The sequence below is a fragment of the Marmota monax genome, unplaced genomic scaffold (genome assembly GCF_021218885.2).
Source record: "Marmota monax isolate L192 unplaced genomic scaffold, Marmota_monax_Labrador192_F-V1.1 WCK01_AAM20220418_F8-fsc00011, whole genome shotgun sequence".
In the NCBI taxonomy this organism is placed as follows: Eukaryota; Metazoa; Chordata; class Mammalia; order Rodentia; family Sciuridae; genus Marmota; species Marmota monax.
The window spans coordinates 24,902,871-24,922,618 of NW_026693082.1; the positions used below are offsets into that span (position 1 = coordinate 24,902,871).

General features: G+C 40.3%; 1 protein-coding gene across 2 annotated transcripts in view; it reads left to right on the forward strand.

Moving 5' to 3' along the window:
* Nucleotides 1-19,748, forward strand: part of Vwa8 (von Willebrand factor A domain containing 8) — a 420,110-nt gene that overhangs the window by 135,839 nt on the left and 264,523 nt on the right. For both annotated transcript variants that reach the window (XM_058582605.1, XM_046454135.2), the window contains 2 exons: nucleotides 2,289-2,449; nucleotides 4,709-4,822. In XM_058582605.1, coding sequence (XP_058438588.1) covers nucleotides 2,289-2,449; nucleotides 4,709-4,822 — 275 coding nt within the window. The remainder of the gene's footprint in view (nucleotides 1-2,288; nucleotides 2,450-4,708; nucleotides 4,823-19,748) is intronic.

Consider the following 19,748-nt stretch of genomic DNA (forward strand, 5'->3'; position numbering starts at 1 on the left):
TCTAGGATTTCTGTTTGTTTTTTATAACCTCTATCTCCCTGTATAGTTGATCTTTTGCTTCTTGGATTTGTTTATGTAATTCATTGTCGAAGTGATCTTTCATTGTCTGATTTTGCTGTCTAATGTCTTCCTTGAGACTCCAGATCATCTGAAGCATGTATATCCTGAATTCTTTATCTGACATTCCATCTGCTGCAGCTGTTACCTCTTCTAACGTTGAGTTGACCTGCATTGCTTGTGGTCCTTTCTTTCCTTGTCTTTTCATATTGTTTGTGTTTCTTTCTGCTTGGTGAAACTGTTGTGTTATTGAATTTTCCCCCTATATATTTATATTGCTCTCGTATAGTTGCAAAGTCTCCCTCGCAGGCGCGGGCAGCAGCTCTGCCCCTCCTCCAATTGGGGCAATGTGCCTACCACGCCAGTGGGCCGCTGTGGCTGTTCTGCCAGTTGATAGCAGGTCTGCCTACCTTGCAGGCGCGGGCCGCTAGGCCTGCTCTGTCGATCGCAGGTCTGCCTGCCTTGCAGGCGGTGGGGGCGGCTCTGCCCCTCTGCAGGTTGCTGGGACTCTTCTGCCCGTGGGTCACAGGTCCACCTACCTTGCAGGCGCGCGGCAGCTCTGCTCCTCCCCCAACCAGGGCAATGTGTCGTCCATGCTGGCGGGCCGCTGGGCCTGTTCTACCAGTGGGTCGCAGGTCCGCCTGCCTTGCAGGCGCGGTTGGCGGCTCTGCCCCTCTGCGGGCCGCTGGGCCTGTTCTGGTGGTGGGTTGCAGGTCCGCCTACCTTGCAGCCGCCCATCGACTGTGCCCCTCCCCCAACCGGGGCGATATGTCTTCCATGCTCTGCCCCTCCGCGGGTTTCTGGGCCTCTTCTGCCGGTGGGTCGCGGGTCCGCCTACCTTGCAGGTGTGTGTGGGGGGGCGGCTCTGCCCCTCCGCAGGCCGCTGGGCCTGTTCTGTCGGTGGGTCGCAGTTCCGCCTACCTTGCAGGCGTGGGGGTGCGTCCAGGCCGCTGGGCCTTTTCTGCTGGTGGGTCGCAGGTCCGCCTACCTTGCAGGCGCGGGGGTGGCTCTGCCCCTCCGTGGGTTGCTGGGCCTGTTTTGCCTGGGGGTCGCAGGTCCACCTCCATCAATGTTTTATCTACTTAAAAGTTTCAGTGGTTATCAAAGAATTTACAAAACACTTTAAATTTTTGTGTAATGTTGACTGTAAAAGTTCAGCTTGTTTGATGTATGTGGCATAAAATGTATCTGAAGTTGCTAACAGTAAAGAAATTATTGCCTTCTATCTTAATACATATAAGAAAAAATTGTTCATGTTGTATGGCACTAATCTTTTACAGTAGATTTTTATATATCATAAATATTAATTGCTGAGAGCCATAGCCAAGTAGGAATGACACATGGCATTTTTGGTTGAAAGGTGACACCGGCAAGCCATTGAGATGATAATGATTATGTTAAGATGTGCATTTAATTGGAGATTAGACCCCTGCTGTCTGCCTTGGCCTGCTCCTTTGGAGCTCTCATGGGACTCCCTGAGAGTTCCCATTGATTGGGGAAGTGGGGTAGGAGGGAATTCCGGAGGAGGGATTCCCTGTTGGTAGTGTGCGTGCGTGGCATTCGCGGGAGTTTTGGAAATAAAGTTTGTTCCTTCTTGAGTGGCTCGTGATTTTGTGCCCAGCCAGACTGTGGCAATTAATAGTTTGCGTAAGCCTGTTACACTATTTCAGTGCTAGCATATTGTATGTGTACCTTAAAAATTTGCTTGTAAGTGCCATGCTATTGTTTCTGAATTCTTGTACCTCATCTGATGACTGTCCTCCTAGATTTCCTCCACTATCAAGCCTCTTTTAAATATAATTAGTCACTGTGATGGACTGTAGTGGCTTTTCAGGAGAACTCATCAACTGCAAGAAAATGCACATTCTTGATAAGGATCTCTGAAGGTTGACTTTGCATAGTCTCTCATTTTAAAATGGAATCAATGCATTTTACTCCCTGCAGGAGGGGAACTGAGTTAAATTCCATTAAATTATTGCTATTATCTAAATGAACTTTTTAAACGAGAAGGAAATGCTCAATAAAAGGAGAAGGGGGAACAAATCCTCACTCTTACTATGTCATGCTTACAGATAATAGGACGAAAACCTTAAGCTTTCTGAAAATCTTTCTTTTCAGTGAATTTGAGAAGATGACTTCCCAGTTGTTATATGAAATAATTTGTACAGAAAGAGGGCCAAATCCATGTCTTAAAAATTAACTTTTTTTGTGATTTCTGGAATTTGTTTTAGGATATTACAGCTCGTGATCTTCTCCAGCAGAGATACACACTTCCAAATGGAGACACTGCCTGGAGGTCCTCACCCCTTGTGACTGCTGCTCTGGAAGGCAAGCTGGTCTTGTTGGATGGCATTCACCGGGTCAATGCTGGCACACTTGCTGTATTGCATAGGTTTGTATGAGTCACACACTCATACACAAAAAACCCAAAACCCACAAATATGCAGACACACACCATGTCAACTTAAGCAGCAGACATGGATTGCTCCCATTTTTTTTTTTTAAACTGGGTTTCTACATCTTGAAAAGCTCATATTTCTGTGTCCGAGTAGAATGTGAGATTACTTATTTTTTCAGATATATTACAGCACAAATCCAAATAATGAACATTTTCGGAAATGCCATAGCCATAACTTTTTTTTTCTTCATAGCTGAAAAAAAATTCTCAATAATTTTGAAGGATTTTATATTTGCAGATTTACATATGCAACAAATTACAGAGCTGGAGTTTCTGTATTTTTTTTAGAGTTATAACTTCACTAGTTACAAATTCCATATTGATCTGGATCTATATTATTGGTTGATTTTGTTGGAATCTTTGTTTTTTGAGAAAGAGAAAAATGTAGCTTTAATATAAAATGTTTTAGCTATTTGATTATATTGTATAGAGATTAGAAAAGCTGACTTTGCAGTAATAAACTTGAAAATTTATGTCACCATTTTTTAAAAAAATTATTTTAGTTTAGATGGAGAAAAATATTTACATATTCTTAAAACTTCTGTAGAATTTAGTGTTGAGAGAAGCCTCTTCATGTGTAATTTTTGTGGAAAATATTTCTACCCTGTGTCATTTTAGAAAAGTAATTAGTGATATTTTTTATTCTTCTTGGTTCTATGATTTTTGGACATTGATTGTCAACTTTGAATTATAGGGAAGAATCAAATAAGTGCAATAAGCCATTTCCCCAACTAACTATTCAAAAAGTTTTTGTCCTTGACAAGATGCAGATAGTATATTAAAGATCCCAAATGTATTAATTCTAATTAGATTTGAACACATTTAAAATACTATCACAAACTTTCAGTGATTTACCATAAATATTTTATACTTATAATATTTTTATCTTCCAAGGAGAAAAATGTGTAGACAAAAAATAAAATAAAGTCACCTTTTATTTACTGTCTCTTGAATGTTCAGCTAAGCAGGAATAGCAGCAGCAGCAGCTATCATTAATTGAGTACTTACTCTGTGCTGGACATTGTTTTAAGACAGTGCTTCTCAGGTTTTCAACCTTGGAATTACTTTGCAGGTTGGGAATTTAAAAATACCGATGCCTGGGTTCCACCCTCACAAATTCTGATGTTAATTGGTTCAGGCTGAGGCTTGAACATTGGCATTTTTAAGCACTTCCCAGAAGAACTTAATGTACTATAAAGATTGAGAGCAACTCTGTTAATCATTTTTTATATTATTCAATTTTCATAGGAACTTTGTGAGGTTGTAAAATTATTGCCTTAATTTTGTAAAAGATAAAAATGTAGAGATATTACTCCCTCTCATTCAGGGAGTAAAATGCCAAGCTAGAGTTGAACCCAGGTCTGGCTGAGTCCACTGCCCATGCCCATAACCTCTGCATTATAGACCCATAGAATGGAGACTATGTTGCAGCTTCTAACATGGGTGTCATCAGACTTAGTGGTTGGTGCTTTTTGACTTTTGCAGCACCTGGAAGACAATGCTGTTTCTGGTGTAGATGGCTAGGCCAGCATCAGAATTCGTATATGAAATAGCAGTGTAGTGGGGCTGGGGCTGTAGCTCAGTGGTAGAGCACCTGCCTTTCATGTGTGAGGCACTGGGTTCTATCCTCAGCACCACATAAAAACAAATGAAATAGGGGCATTGTGTCCAACTATAACTATAAATAAATAAGTAAATACTTAAAAAAAGAAATAGCAGTATAGTTATTTCATTATGAAGATTTTTGATATTTAAAATCATCTAATTCCAAAGATAGAAATATTTTGATAATACTTTCCCTTAAAGAGTTATATCAGATTCGGGTGTATGTGACAACTGCCTTGCTCAGTAATATATACCCTATGGTAATTCTTAGATACTCATTCAGCTGTTTCTTTTTGTCCCTCTTCTCCACCTCCTTGCCACTCTTCCTCCTCCTTCTCCTCTCCCTCCCCCTCACTGGCTACATCTAGTAGTTATGACTGTAGCTCTCTAGTACAGAAAATAAGTTTTGCCAAATATAACAGCACTAGACACCTTGAAATTTTGAAAAATCCATCTAATGAAATAATTTGACTCAACTACAACCTATAATAGACATGATTAAAATGTTGATCGAGTGCTTCTATTTCTAATAACGTCACTGTTCAGAACTGGCTAGTTTGTTTTCTGACATTCCCTTTATCCCACTAGGTTGATCCATGACCGAGAGCTTAGCCTCTACGATGGTTCTAGGCTGATGAGGAAAGACAGATATATGCGTTTGAAACAAGAGCTGCAAATGTCTGATGAGCAGCTACAGAAGAGGTAATTTTGAGTGCCCTATTGTTATTGGTAATTTATTGCTAAGTAAAATAATGTTCATTTTTTTCCTAAACCTAGGGTCAAACCAAAACATCTTTGAAAAGCTTAATTATTTGGTGTTCTGAGCATGATAAAAGTTTGGGACTCCCTAAAACTTGCGGTTGCTATCCAGGATACATACACACACACACACACACACACACACACACACACACACTCTCACACGCTTTGTCTTCTCAAGCTTCTTTTAACTAAATGCCTAAACTTTGGTTTTGTTACCGAAAGCTCTGTCCTTGTCCCCAATGTCAATCCCGTAATGAGGACACTAATTTGAGAAAAAGGAAAAAGAACTTTTAATGCTTTGCTAGCAAAAGAGAAATACAGGGGATTCCTGTCCAGGAGGCTGTGATTCTGCCCATTAAGGGCAGCAGGGAGCTTTTAAAGAAGTGATTCAAAGGCTACATTCCAGGGTTCTCTGTTGGAGTTATGATTCACTTGTTAATTTGGGAGATAGTCATTTTTGAGATCTTGTGGTACAATCCCAAGTCTGAATGACTTTGTGGGTATATGCTCAAGGACAGACAACTCTGCTTAGGATGGGGAAGAACACCCCCCACCACCACCACCAGTGAGATTAGGGAGGTGGAGACATCAGGAAGGAATAGGGAGAGAGGAAGAGAAAGAAAATAAGTCACAGTGGCAGAGTAGCAAGGGCTCTACCCAAAGCACAAAGTGGACCACTGTTACAATGTTAAGAAAGTAATGCCCCCTCTTTGTCTTACCAATTCAGTTTGGTCTCATTCTGTGTATTCCCTCAGCAAAACAAAAGCTGGACCCACAATTAACTGGATCCATTCTCCTAGGAAGTCTTCAGTTTTACCCAAAAAGGATGCCACCTGATAACAATGTTAACCCAGTGTGGCTTATCAAAATCTTCTTCCAGGGATGTGACAAAAAAATACGATGGGTGAGACTTGATTGGATCCTGGAACAGAAAACAAAATGAAAGCAGCTATAAAAGACAATTAGGAAAGGTTAAATATCAACTGTGTATATATTACATGATGTTAAATTCATATTAATTTTCCAAGTATCACAATGATATTGTGGTTATACAAGAGAATATTACCATTTTTAGGATGTGCTACCTGATATTTCTAGGGATAAAGTAAAATATATATAAAACTTACTTCAAAATGTTTCATGGGGAAAAAAAAGAAAAAAAAATAGATACATGTGTGTATGTATGTATACAAACCACACACCAGAGAAAGAAAAGAGAAAGATAAGTGAGAGCAAGAATACAAATGTGATAAAATCTTAATAACTGAAAAAAAAAATCTAAGTGAAAGATACATAAGCCCCCACAGGGCTTGCTGCCACATTTTAAACAAGAAAACCTTACAAAAAATAATGAAATGTATTTATTATTGAGTTTATGTTTTTAGTGAATTTTTGCTTTAAAATTTCCTTGCAATGTTTTCTTAGGGGGAAGTGTTGAATTCCTTACTATCTTTGTATAAGTTTTTAAACATCTCACTTGATTATACAGCTGCTTATGCTTCTAGGGCATACATTATCAAATTTCTGTAGCCCAGAAAATGGTCCAATTGAGGGTTTAAGTTCTAAAATCCTTCTCATTTCATACTTTTTTTTTTAAAGAGAGAGAGAGAGAGAGAGAGAGAGAGAGAGAGAGAGAGAGAATGAGAATTTTAATGTTTATTTTTTTTAGCTTTCGGTGGACACATCATCTTTGTTTGTATGTGGTGCTGAGGGTCGAACCCGGGCCGCACGCACGCCAGGCGAGCGTGCTACCGCTTGAGCCACATCCCCAGACCAACATTTCATACTTTTGATTTATAACATTTGGCGTTTGTATATTATTTGTATGTGAATCACCAGTCAGGAAAGAACTCATATTTTCAGAGAAATAAATAAAAGCAACTGGGCAATAGCTCACAGCAAGCCTGCCTGGAAGTTTCCCTTAAGACATCAGGTTCATTGATCATTATACTTGACACCAAATGTCCAGGAAATGACAATTCTTTTCTCTGAAAAGAACCCAAGTTCTCCTTTATGGTCATAGCAGTTTTACAAATAAAAACAAGGAACAAAGTGGCCCTGAGCATCACATGCTGGGTTTGGCTCACATTCTACAATAGTACTTCTTTCTCAAAATTTTCTACCTGTGTTGTTCAGTTTTTTCTCTTTCACAAACGTAATCCTGCTCACCTCTATCTCCAAAGGAGGGAAAGTAGAGAGAAATCATAGCAATACTTGCTTTCTTTCATTAAAATTTTTTGTTTGACTGTTTACTAGTGTTAACCAGGTACTGAAACTAGAACCTGATAGTGTTTTATGAAAAATGCTTGTCTCCTGTCATTGATTCTATGAAAGTCTCTCATTTCCCTCTATTCACTTCCTAAAGGCCACCACTTTCAACTCTTCGTTTTGGTATTTACCTCTGTCACTAAGCAATATGCTTTCATTGGTATCTCTTTCTTTTCTTTATTTTTATTTTTGAAGTACTGGGGATTGAACCCAGGGGTGCTCTACCAATGAGCTACATCCCAGACCTTTTTACTTTTTATTTTAAGACAGGGTCTCAGTAAGTTGCTGAGGCTGGCTTCAAGCATGGAATCCTCCTGCCTTAGACTTCAAAATAGTTCCACTGATATTTCTTGATTTATTCTTTAGTGTTGTCAATTATATATTGATTTTCTGCATGGATAATTAATGTTTGGCTCTTTCACTGTCTCTTTTGTGTCTTTCTATCCACCCATTCTTCCTAAAGAGTTATATAATTTTGTTTAGAACTTTGTCTAATTTTTACACAATTATGACAGCATAAGAGTATATACATCTGATTCATTTAGTATACTATAATCATTTCTCCTTTATACATACCTCTTTTTTTTTCCTAAAATTAGTAATTATTTGCATATGTAGAGAGATATAAATAATTGCAATCCAGTTTTGCATGTTAGAATAGAGATTTGTACAATAGTACTTTGGGAGCACTGAGTGGGGAGACAAGTATTTTTTCATAAAAAGATAAAAAAAAGTGTTTTAGTCAGATTTTTCACTTCTTTGACCCAACAAGAACAAGTTTAGAGGAGGAAAAATATATTTTGAAGCTTACAATTTCAGAGGTCTCTGTCCACAGATGGTTAGTTCCATTCCTCAGGGCTTAGGTAGGGCAGAACATCATGTTGGAAGTGTCTGGTGGAGGAAAGCAGCTGGGAACAAGACATAAAGGGGTGTGTTTGTGTGTGTGTGTGGGGGAGAGCACTCCACCCTCCAAGGACAAAATATATATCCCAAAGGCATGTCCCCAGTGACTCACCTTCTTCAGCCATACCCTACTTGCCTACAGTTACCACTCAGTTAATCCCTATCAGGGGATTAATGCTCTGATTAGGTTAAGGCTCTCATAACACAATCATTTCATTGTGAACTTTCTTACATTGAGCTTTTGGAAGACATCTCACATCTAAACCCTCTTTTTATGTATGTCTCACTTTTTCATCTCAAACACTTCCTCTGATGTCAAAATCTCTCAGCATATTGAGGTATGTCCTATATTTATCAATTACATCTTCTATCAGTTTCACCTTTCTCCAACAGAGTATTCCGACAAGCACTTATCTGGAGTTATTCTTTTTTTTTCTGTGGTGCTGGGGATTGAATACAGAGCCTTGTGCATGTGAGGCAAGCACTCTACCAACTTATTCATTCCTCATCAGTACTCCTCCTTTGTATCCAAGAAATAATATTTTCTAATGATATTAAAATGTTATCTCTTTATTTTGTTGTTAAACATTGCCATGTTACAGAATCTGCTTCATTCTGATGGTTTGGGATACTAGTAAATTTCTTTGCCTTTTCCTGGTTAACCTTGATTTAATTTGGTAAACTATTTTTGCCTTTCTCTGAATAAAAATATTCTCTTTTACAATTATAACATTTTACAATTGCAACATTTCTTATAAGTCAGTTGGCAGTATTTCTTTCAGGACTGTATTTATTATATAACAGCTTATTATAACTGTGTTTATTGCCTAACAGCTTGACTAGAAGGACATAGTATGGTATAAAAACAAAGAAATTTGTACTCAGCAAATTAATTTACATCATGAATTGTTCTTGTGAGTAACACAATCTGTTATCTAGCATAAGTTGATCTTATATGCTGTCCATATCTAATATGTCACTCTTGGCTACAAATTAGAAACTCGTGACTTGAATTGTCTATCATTTAACTTCTGTACTTAATCACAGAACTAAAGTTCAGCAATGTGAAAACTATTTTTATAATATTTAAACAAACTCAACCTTTATTTTATTTTTATTAACGCTGTGTTTCCTTATGGGAGATTTTAAGATAGAGGAAAAAGGTCAAAAGTAGAATGACAAGAAAATTTTTGTTTTGTTTCTTAAAGGGGAAGGGTTTTGGAGAGATGGGGAGGGTGTTCTGGGTTGGTATGTCAGTTGCAGTTGTCTAAGCTTCCATAGTCTTGCATAAAAATAAATCTCCTACCTCTGGGGATCAGGATTCTAAGAACAACTTCTACTAATCTGTGGAGTAATAACTCCTAACTTTAAAACTTTTGTTCCAACTACAGTATTGGGTAATTTTGTTGAACAAGAATATCATAGAGGCAATCTCCACAGTCAGTACTCTCTGGGTACTCAGGTGATTAGAATAATACCCAGACTAATGATTTGGTCGGATTTATTTGGAGATTATAAGCTTTTGTTATTGATTATTGGCATTACTTCGCTCTTTCAGGTTAAATATTTATTGAATGCTAACTCTAAGATGATATAGTCACTTCCTGTTGCACCACATATGAAGACAGACAGATATGCAAACAAATAATTACAATGTAGCTTTTAAATATTAGAGTAGAGGTCTGTACAAGGGGCCATGGGAACACAGGAGAGGAAGTGACTAGAAACTGCCTTGAAAGTTTCGGGAAGTCTTCAAGTGCTGTTTAAGTTGGCATTTTCCAGGGTTTTCTCCTAAACCTTTTCTTTGGACAGTCCTAGTCACTCTTATATCCTTACCTGTTGTTGGTACAGTGAGCTTTCCTCAAAATCTCTTTACAATTTAGTTGTCTTTCCTAAGACTACTAAATGTCTTCCCTGAGGTGTTCTGGAGAAAATATGAGTTTATTTCTACCAACCTACTATTCCTCTAGAATTCCTGACCTTAGTGGACAGAGCCACTTCCTATCCATACACCTAGCCTAGATGTGTACAGTACCCAGCAATTAATTTGATTACATCACTCTTTAAATCCTTCAGTAGTTTTCATCACCTGCAGTGCCCAGGGCCAACATCTATATATGTCTTCTATGCTGCTTTATTCTTCACCTCTCAGGCCCAGTGTAGCCAACTTCTGTTACTCCTGTTAAGACTCACCTCCACTGTGAAGCCTTCTGGGATATTACTGTAACTCTTTCCTAGACCAATGCAGGTTTAAGAGCATCTTTGCTTTTAGGCATAATGTGGTAAATTTAGATACATGGTTCTGCTTCAAGGTAGGAACAGTTTCCAATATTGTGTTTGGCAAGATTTCCTTAGTTACAAGTAGCAAAAAATTCAAACTGTTGCAAAAGGGAATTTATTAGTACCTCATATGGTAAAATGAAAGGCAAAGATGAAGTAGAAACTGAAGAAATAACCCGAACCTGGGACTTTGATGTAATCAGGACTTTCTGTCTTGCTTCTGTACCTCATCCTTTTGTTTCTCATGACAAAATATGTGGCACGTAGTAGACTATTTGGTGAGTAATTTTGAATGAGTGCGTAAATCTTAACCTGGAATAAAGTTTAGAAAACATAGGTAAAGTTAATTCTATTAACAAAATTTTGGGTGGCCTTGTGTTCTAGCAACATTTCCTCACGTAAACCTACTAATTAGGAATATTTTGGTGCCCTTTGATGACAAGTCTGATAGCATAGTATTCCATAATTAAGAGATGCTGGCTGTGTGCTACCAATCCTTTTCAATTTCATGGCACGAAACCCACTTTCTAAATAATTATATTTGACTCCTTTGCCAACCATCATTGTTTACTAGTTTATACCTAGGATCATACACTTTGATCATTTCCAGAATGTTCTACAACCTTTTACATTCTTAGCAGGTAATTATATGCCTAATAACCTTTAGAAATGTTAGGAACTCTTGTTGCAAGATCCTAGGAATTCTCTGGGTATGGTGGTTAGAAAAACAGTGATAGCCATATTCATTAGATATCAGTCCCACCTGCACTGCTTGCAGGAAATAAGAACCACAATAGAACTGTTTCCTTTCATGAGAGAAACTTATTTTGGGGAAGGAGGGAGTACAGATACTACAAGCTGCTAAATACTACCAGCTGCTAAATGTGTCCCTTTCTGCTGATAGCCAGAGCATGGATGAGAGAGATGAGTTAATAGTTCATTTCACCAGGAAAGGGCTTCTGGTTATCTCAGGGAAGCAATACAGATTGTGGCCTTGCCTTGGTTGTATTTAGATGTGCTCTAATATTTTTGTATTTTCATTGAATATTTTACAGGTATTGTTTGTTATTGAACATTAAAAACAGCTTACAACCTCTCGGTCTTCATTGATTACTGATGAAATGTAATTGGACATTTGAGCACAGTCCTTAATGAATTAGGTTCTCTGTACCCTTTTGCTTTTACTCTTACCCATGTTTGAAGATAGTTAGGACCTAAGCATTCTCCTATGTCCCAGAAATTTTAACATCTTTTTTTGCTAGCAGATTTGTCTGTGTAAATTTTTAACCAAATTCAATATAGATCCAGGATTTTATACCAAAAAAAAAAAAAAAAAGAGCAATAGAAACTTTGATTTTGAAAATAATCCTGTGTATTTTTTTATGGACAAGGAATAATTTTAAAAACCTATGCCTATGTAGGTATAATTATTTTGCTATATATTTTCTCAGTTTGTCCTTTTGATACAGATAATACAGGAGATCATTATTTTCAGTTCTTATCACTTTGGTTTTTTTTTTTTTTTTTTAATTTTTTATTGTGGGTTGTTCAAAACATTACAAATTTCTTGACATATCATATTCCACACTTTGATTCTAGTGGGTTATGAACTCCCACCTTCACCCCATACACAGATTGCAGATTCACATCAGTTACACATCCATTGATTTACAAATTGCCATACTAGTGTCTGTTGTGCTCCGCTGCCTTTCCCATCCTCCACCCTCCCCCCTCCCCACCTCTCCCCTCCCCTCCCCTCCTCTCTCTCTACCCCCTCCACTGTATAACCCTGAGGGTCTCCTTCCATTACCGTGCAATTTACCTTCTCTCTCCCTTTCCCTCCCACCTCTCATCCCTGTTAAATGTTAATCTTCTTCTCCTGTTCTTCGTCCCTACTCTGTTCTTAGTTACTTTCCTTATATCAAAGAAGACATTTGGCATTTGTTTTTTAGGGATTGGCTAGCTTCACTTAGCATAATGTGCTCTAATGCCATCCATTTCCCTGTAAATTCTATGATTTTGTCATTTTTTAATGCAGAGTAATACTCCATTGTGTATAAATGCCACATTTTTTTTATCCATTCGTCTATTGAAGGGCATCTAGGTTGGTTCCACAGTCTTGCTATTGTGAACTGTGCTGCTATGAACATCGATGTAGCAGTGTCCCTGTAGCATGCTCTTTTTAGGTCTTTAGGGAATAGACCAAGAAGGGGAATAGCTGGGTCAAATGGTGGCTCCATTCCCAGCTTTCCAAGAAATCTCCATACTGCTTTCCAAATTGGCTGCACCAATCTGCAGTCCCACCAGCAATGTACAAGTGTACCCTTTTCCCCACATCCTCGCCAGCACTTGTTGTTGTTTGACTTCCTAATGGCTGCCAATCTTACTGGAGTGAGATGGTATCTTAGGGTGGTTTTGATTTGCATTTCTCTGACAGCTAGAGATGTTGAGCATTTTTTCATGTACTTGTTGATTGACTGTATGTCCTCCTCTGTGAAGTGTCTGTTCAGGTCCTTGGCCCATTTGTTGATTGGGTTGTTTGTTCTCTTATTGTCTAATTTTTTGAGTTCTTTGTATACTCTGGATATTAGGGCTCTATCTGAAGTGTGAGGAGTAAAGATTTGTTCCCAGGATGTAGGCTCCCTATTTACCTCTCTTATTGTTTCTTTTGCTGAGAAAAAACTTCTTAGTTTGAGTAAGTCCCATTTGTTGATTCTAGTTATTAACTTTTGTGCTATGGGTGTCCTATTGAGGAATTTGGAGCCTGACCCCACCGACTGTAGATCGTAGCCAACTTTTTCTTCTATCAGACGGCGCGTCTCTGATTTGATATCAAGTTCCTTGATCCATTTTGAATTCACTTTTGTGCATGGCGAGAGAAAGGGATTCAGTTTCATTTTGTTGCATATGGATTTCCAGTTTTCCCAGCACCATTTGTTGAAGATGCTATCCTTCCTCCATTGCATGCTTTTAGCCCCTTTATCAAATATAAGATAGTTGTAGTTTTGTGGATTGGTTTCTGTGTCCTCTATTCTGTACCATTGGTCCACACGCCTGTTTTGGTACCAGTACCATGCTGTTTTTGTTACTATTGCTCTGTAGTATAGTTTGAAGTCTGGTATCGCTATACCGCCTGATTCACACTTCTTGCTTAGCATTGTTTTTGCTATTCTGGGTCTTTTATTTTTCCATATGAATTTCATGATTGCTTTCTCTATTTCTACAAGAAATGCCATTGGGATTTTGATTGGCATTGCATTAAACCTATAGAGAACTTTTGGTAATATCACCATTTTGATGATGTTAGTTCTGCCTATCCATGAACAGGGTATATTTTTCCATCTTCTAAGATCTTCTTCTATTTCTCTCTTTAGGGTTCTGTAGTTTTCATTGTATAAGTCTTTCACCTCTTTTGTTAGGTTGATTCCCAAGTATTTTATTTTTTTTGAAGATATTTTGAATGGAGTGGTTGTCCTCATTTCCATTTCAGAGGATTTGTTGCTGATATACAGGAATGCCTTTGATTTATGCGTGTTGATTTTAAATCCTGCCACTTTGCTGAATTCATTTATTAGCTCTAATAGTTTCTTTGTAGAGCCTTTTGGGTCTGCTAGATATAGAATCATATCATCTGCAAATAGTGATAATTTAATTTCTTCTTTTCCTATTTTTATGCCTTTAATTTCTTTCGTCTGTCTAATTGCTCTGGCCAGTGTTTCGAGAACTATGTTGAAGAGAAGTGGAGAGAGAGGGCATCCCTGTCTTGTTCCAGATTTTAGAGGGAATGCCTTCAGTTTTTCTCCATTCAGAATAATGCTAGCCTGAGGCTTAGCATAGATTGCTTTTACAATATTGAGGTATGTTCCTGTTATCCCTAGTTTTTCTAGAGTTTTGAACATAAAGGGATGCTGTACTTTGTTGAATGCTTTTTCCGCATCTATCGAGATGATCATATGGTTCTTATTTTTAAGTCTATTGATGTGGTGAATAACATTTATTGATTTCCGTATATTGAACCAGCCTTGCATCCCAGGGATGAATCCTACTTGATCATGGTGTACAATTTTTTTTATATGTTTTTGTATCCGATTCGCCAGAATTTTATTGAGGATTTTTGCATCTAGGTTCATTAGAGATATTGGTCTGTAGTTTTCTTTCTTTGAAGTGTCTTTGTCTGGTTTAGGTGTCAGGGTGATGTTAGCCTCATAGAATGAATTTGGAAGTTCTCCCTCCTTTTCTATTTCCTGAAGTAGCTTGAAAAGTATTGGTATTAGTTCTTCTTTAAAGGTTTTGTAAAATTCTGCTGTATACCCATCGGGACCTGGGCTTTTCTTAGTTGGTAGTCTTTTTATGGTTTCTTCTATCTCCTCAATTGATATTGGTCTGTTTAGGTTTTCTATATCCTCCTGACTCAATCTGGGCAGATCATATGACTTAAGAAATTTATCTATGCCTTCACTATCTTCTAATTTATTGGAGTATAAGGATTCAAAATAGTTTTTGATTATCTTCTGTATTTCTGAAGTGTCTGTTGTGATATTGCCTTTTTCATCCCGTATGCTAGTAATTTGAGTTCTCTCTCTTCTTCTCTTCACTAGCATCGCTAAGGGTCTGTCGATTTTGTTTATTTTTTCAAAGAACCAACTTTTAGTTTTGTCAATTTTTTCAATTGTTTCTTTTGTTTCGATTTCATTAATTTCAGCTCTGATTTTAATTATTTCTTGCCTTCTACTTCTTTTGCTGTTGTTTTGCTCTTCTTTTTCAAGGATTTTGAGATGAAGTATGAGATCATTTATTTGTTGGTTTTTTCTTTTTTTAAGGAATGAACTCCAAGCAATGAATTTTCCTCTTAGAACTGCTTTCAATGTGTCCCATAGATTCCGATATGTTGTGTCTGTGTTTTCATTTATCTCTAAGAATTTTTTAATTTCCTCCTTGATGTCTTCTATAACCCATTGATCATTCAGTAACCTATTGTTCATTCTCCAATTGATGTATGCTTTTTCCTTCCTTCTTTTATCGTTGATTTTCAGTTTCATTCCATTATGATCAGATAAGATGCATGGTAATATCTCTACTCCTTTATATTGTCTAAGAGTTGCCCTGTGACATAATATATGATCTATTTTTGAGAAGGATCCATGTGCTGCTGAGAAAAAAGTGTAACTGCTTGATGTTGGGTGGTATACTCTATATATGTCAATTAGGTCTAGGTTATTAATAGTGTTATTGAGTTCTATAGTTTCCTTATTCAACTTTTGTTTGGAAGATCTGTCCAGTGGCGAGAGAGGTGTGTTGAAGTCTCCCATGATTATGGTGTGGTGGTCTATTAGACTCTTGAACTTGAGAAGAGTTTGTTTGACGAACATAGCTGCACCATTGTTTGGGGCATAAATATTTATGATTGTTATGTCTTGTTGGTGTATGGTTCCCTTAAGCAGTATGTAGTGTCCCTCTTTATCTCTTTTGATTAACTTTGGCTTGAAATCTATTTTATTTGATATGAGTATGGACACGCCTGCTTGTTTCCGAAGTCCATATGAGTGATATGATTTTTCCCAACCTTTCACCTTCAGCCTATGTATGTCTTTTCCTATCAAATGCGTCTCCTGTAGGCAGCATATTGTTGGGTCTTGTTTTGTGATCCATTCTACTAGCCTGTGTCTCTTACTTGGTGAGTTTAAGCCATTAACATTTAGGGTTATTATTGAGATATGGGTTGTTCTTCCAGCCATATTTGTTTATTTCTGTTACTAAACATTGTTTGTTTTCCTCTTTGATTGTTTCCCCCCCCCTTTACTGTCCTACCTCCCACTGTTGGTTTTCATTGTTATTTTCCATTTCCTCTTCCTGTAATACTTTGGCTAGGATGTTTTGAAGAGATGGTTTTCTAGCTGCGAATTCTTTAAACTTTTGTTTATCGTGGAAGGTTTTAATTTCATTCTCCATCCTGAAGCTTAATTTCGCTGGATACACAATTCTTGGTTGGAACCCATTATGTTTCAGTGTTTGAAATATGTTATTCCAGGATCTTCTAGCTTTCAGAGTCTGTGTTGAAAGATCAGCTGTTATCCTGATTGGCTTGCCCCTAAATGTAATCTGCTTCCTTTCTCTTGTAGCTTTTAAAATTCTCTCCTTATTCTGTATGTTGGGCATCTTCATTATAATGTGTCTAGGTGTGGATCTCTTATGATTTTGCACATTCGGCGTCCTGTAGGCTTCTAGGATTTGGGATTCTGTCTCATTCTTCAAGTCTGGGAAGTTTTCTTGTATTATTTCATTGAATAGACTGCTCATTCCTTTGGTTTGGAGCTCTGTACCTTCCTGTATCCCAATGACTCTTAAGTTTGGTCTCTTAATGTTATCCCATATTTCTTGGATGTTCTGCTCATGGTTTCTTAACAGTCTTGCTGAGCTGTCTATGTTCTTTTCCAGTTGAAATACTTTGTCTTCATTGTCTGATGTTCTATCTTCTAAGTGTTCTACTCTGTTGGTAGTATTCTCCATTGAGTTTTTAAGTTGGTTTATTGCTTCCTGCATTTCTAGGATTTCTGATTGCTTGTTTTTTATAACCTCTATCTCCCTGTATAGTTGATCCTTTGCTTCCTGGATTTGTTTGCGTAATTCGTTGTCGAAGTGATCTTTCATTGTCTGATTTTGCTGTTTAATGTCTTCCTTGATACTCCAGATCATCTGAAGCATGTATATCCTGAATTCTTTATCTGACATTCCATCTGCTGCAGCTGTTACCTCTTCTAAAGTTGCGTTGACCTGCATTGCTTGTGGTCCTTTCTTTCCTTGTCTTTTCATACTGCTTGCGTATCTTTCCTGCAGGTGCGGGCGGCGGCTCTGCTCTCTCCTTATTCCAATTGGGGTGTCGTGGCTACCACGCCGGCAGGTCACTGGGCCTGTTCTGGGAGCTGGTGGCGGCTCTGTTCTGCCCCTACTCCAATTGGGGTGACGTGTCTGTCGTACCAGCAGGCCACTGGGCCTGTCCTGCTGGTCGGTCGCAGATCTGCCCACCTTTCGGGCACGAGTGGAGGCTCTGCTTTGCCCCTACTCCAATTGGGGTGTCGTGACTACCCCGCCTGCAGGATGCTGGGTCTGTTCCTGGCAAGGGAGGCGACTCTGCTCTGTCACTACTCCAATTAGGGTGGTGTTTGTACCCCGCCGGCAGGCTCCTGGGCCTGATCCGCCGGTCTGTTGTAGGTCTGCCTACCTTGAAGGCGCGGGCGGCGGATCTGCCGTGCCCCTCCTATCACGCCTGCGGACCCCTGGGCCTGATCTGCAGGTTGATCACTGGTCTGCTCACCCTGCGGGCACGGGTGGCGGTTCCGCTCCACCCCCACTCCAATTGGGGTCACGTGACCACCACACCGGCAGGGCCTGATCCGGGCGTGGGATAAGTATCTGCTCTGCCCCTACTCGAGTTGGGGTGACGTGTGTACCACACTGGCAGGCCACTGGGCCTGTCCCGCCAGGCTGTCACAGGTCTGTTTACCTTGCAAGCGCGACGGGCGGCTCTGCCCTGCCCCTCCTACCACGCCCATGTACTACTGGGTCGTGGGTCTGCCCACCTGGCGGGTGTGGGTGGCGGCTCCGCTCCGCCCCCTCTCCAATTGGGGTCACGCGGTCACCACGCTGGCGAGCCCCTGGGCCTGCTCCGGGGGCTGGCGGCGGCCCGGCTCCTTCCCTCTGGCTCGAGGACAAATTGAGGAGACTCGGGTGACTGAGCCTCACCCCCCTTACCAGGAGACCAACTGCTTATGTCACCGCTGGTATTGATGAAGATCTCTCCTCCACCGCTTTCTGCTGACATCAGATCTCTGCCATGTTGGTATCCTATGCGAATGGCAGCATTTCGTTCCCCTTGCCAGGCAACCCAAGCAATGGGTGAGTCCTGACCTGCCCTCAGCAGGACCCAGACCGAGACACAGTTTCCGCGGGCTCCTAGCCCCGGTCCAGGGAAGTTCCGGGAGCCGGAACTCGGCCGCTCCGTGCTCGGTGTAAGCTCCTATAAGTGTAAGCTCCAAGAAGCAGCCCCCGCGGGCTCAGTTCCGGGAGCCGGAATTCGGCCGCTTAGTGTTTGGTGTATGCTCTGATAGTAGCAGGGTCCAAGAAGCAGCCTCCGCGGGCTCCGCAGCCCTGAGCCAGGGCGGTTCCGGGACGGTTCCGGGAGCCGGAACTCGGCCGCTCTGTGCTCGGTGTAAGCTCCTATAAGTGTAAGCTCCAAGAAGCAGTCCCCGCGGGCTCAGTTCCGGGAGCTGGAATTCGGCTTCTTGGTGTTTCGTGTTTGCTCTGATATTAGCAGGGTCCAAGAAGCAGCCTCCGCAGGCTCCGCAGCCTGGAGCCAGGGCGGTTCCGGGACGGTTCCGGGAGCCGGGACTCGGCCGCCCCGCGCTCCGTGTTCACTCCGATAAGATCAGATTTTAAGAAGCCCCCAGGCGCTGAACCCTAGCAATCTGTCTGCAAGCCGCAGGCGAATTGCAGCCTGAAATTACCTGTTCTATGGCTGAATGAGCTGCGGTCAGTCAAAAACAGGTGTGGTGACGTCAGTTTACCAACATGGTGGCTGCTGGCCTCCTCTGTGGTCTGACCGGTGTGGAGAACCGAGATGGACCGCTTCCTTCCCCGTCTCGAACCCAGAATTCAGCCCTCAGTGCGGTGCTTGCGCGTCTGGCAGAAACTGCAGCGCTGTAACCCTGCGTCTCTATCCCAGCGCGCCTTGCAGACTCTAGCCGCGGGGCGATTTGCTGAATAAGCAGTGTTACCCTCCGTGCGACAAACCTCTCGCGTTTGAGTCCCCGTAGCCGATCCTCATGCGATGGAAATCCTTCCTCCAGGTTCCGGCGCACCCCACTATTGCTGGAAATTCCTAACAAGATATCCTTTAGCCGTCCTGACTTGTCATACTCCCACACAGTGAAGCAGCACACTGGGGTAATGCACTCCCCTTGCCGCCATCTTCCCTCCTCCCACTTTGGTTTTTTCTTGTCACAAAGATCTTCAAAAAGTTTCTTGTAGCCAGGCATGGTGGTGCATGCCAATAATCCCAGCGGCTCCAGAGCCTGAGGCAGGAGGAACATGAGTTTAAAGCCAGCCTCAGCAAAAGTTAGGTGCTAAGCAACTCAGTGAGATCCTATTTCTAAATAAAATACTAAATAAAGCTATTGATGCGGCTCACTGGTCGAGTGGCCCTGATTTCAATCCCCGGCACTCCTCCCCCCAAAAAAAGTTTCTTGTAGTACTGGTAATTGACAATAATTAATATTGTCATTTATTTGTTTGGCATCTGCTTTCTTCCAGGTATTACCCTAGATCTTGTATGGTATAAGGAAACATTAGAAATGTGTCTATGCAACTTGCTTTGTTGCACAGAAAAAAATGAAATATGAGCTATGTATGGAACTATGCA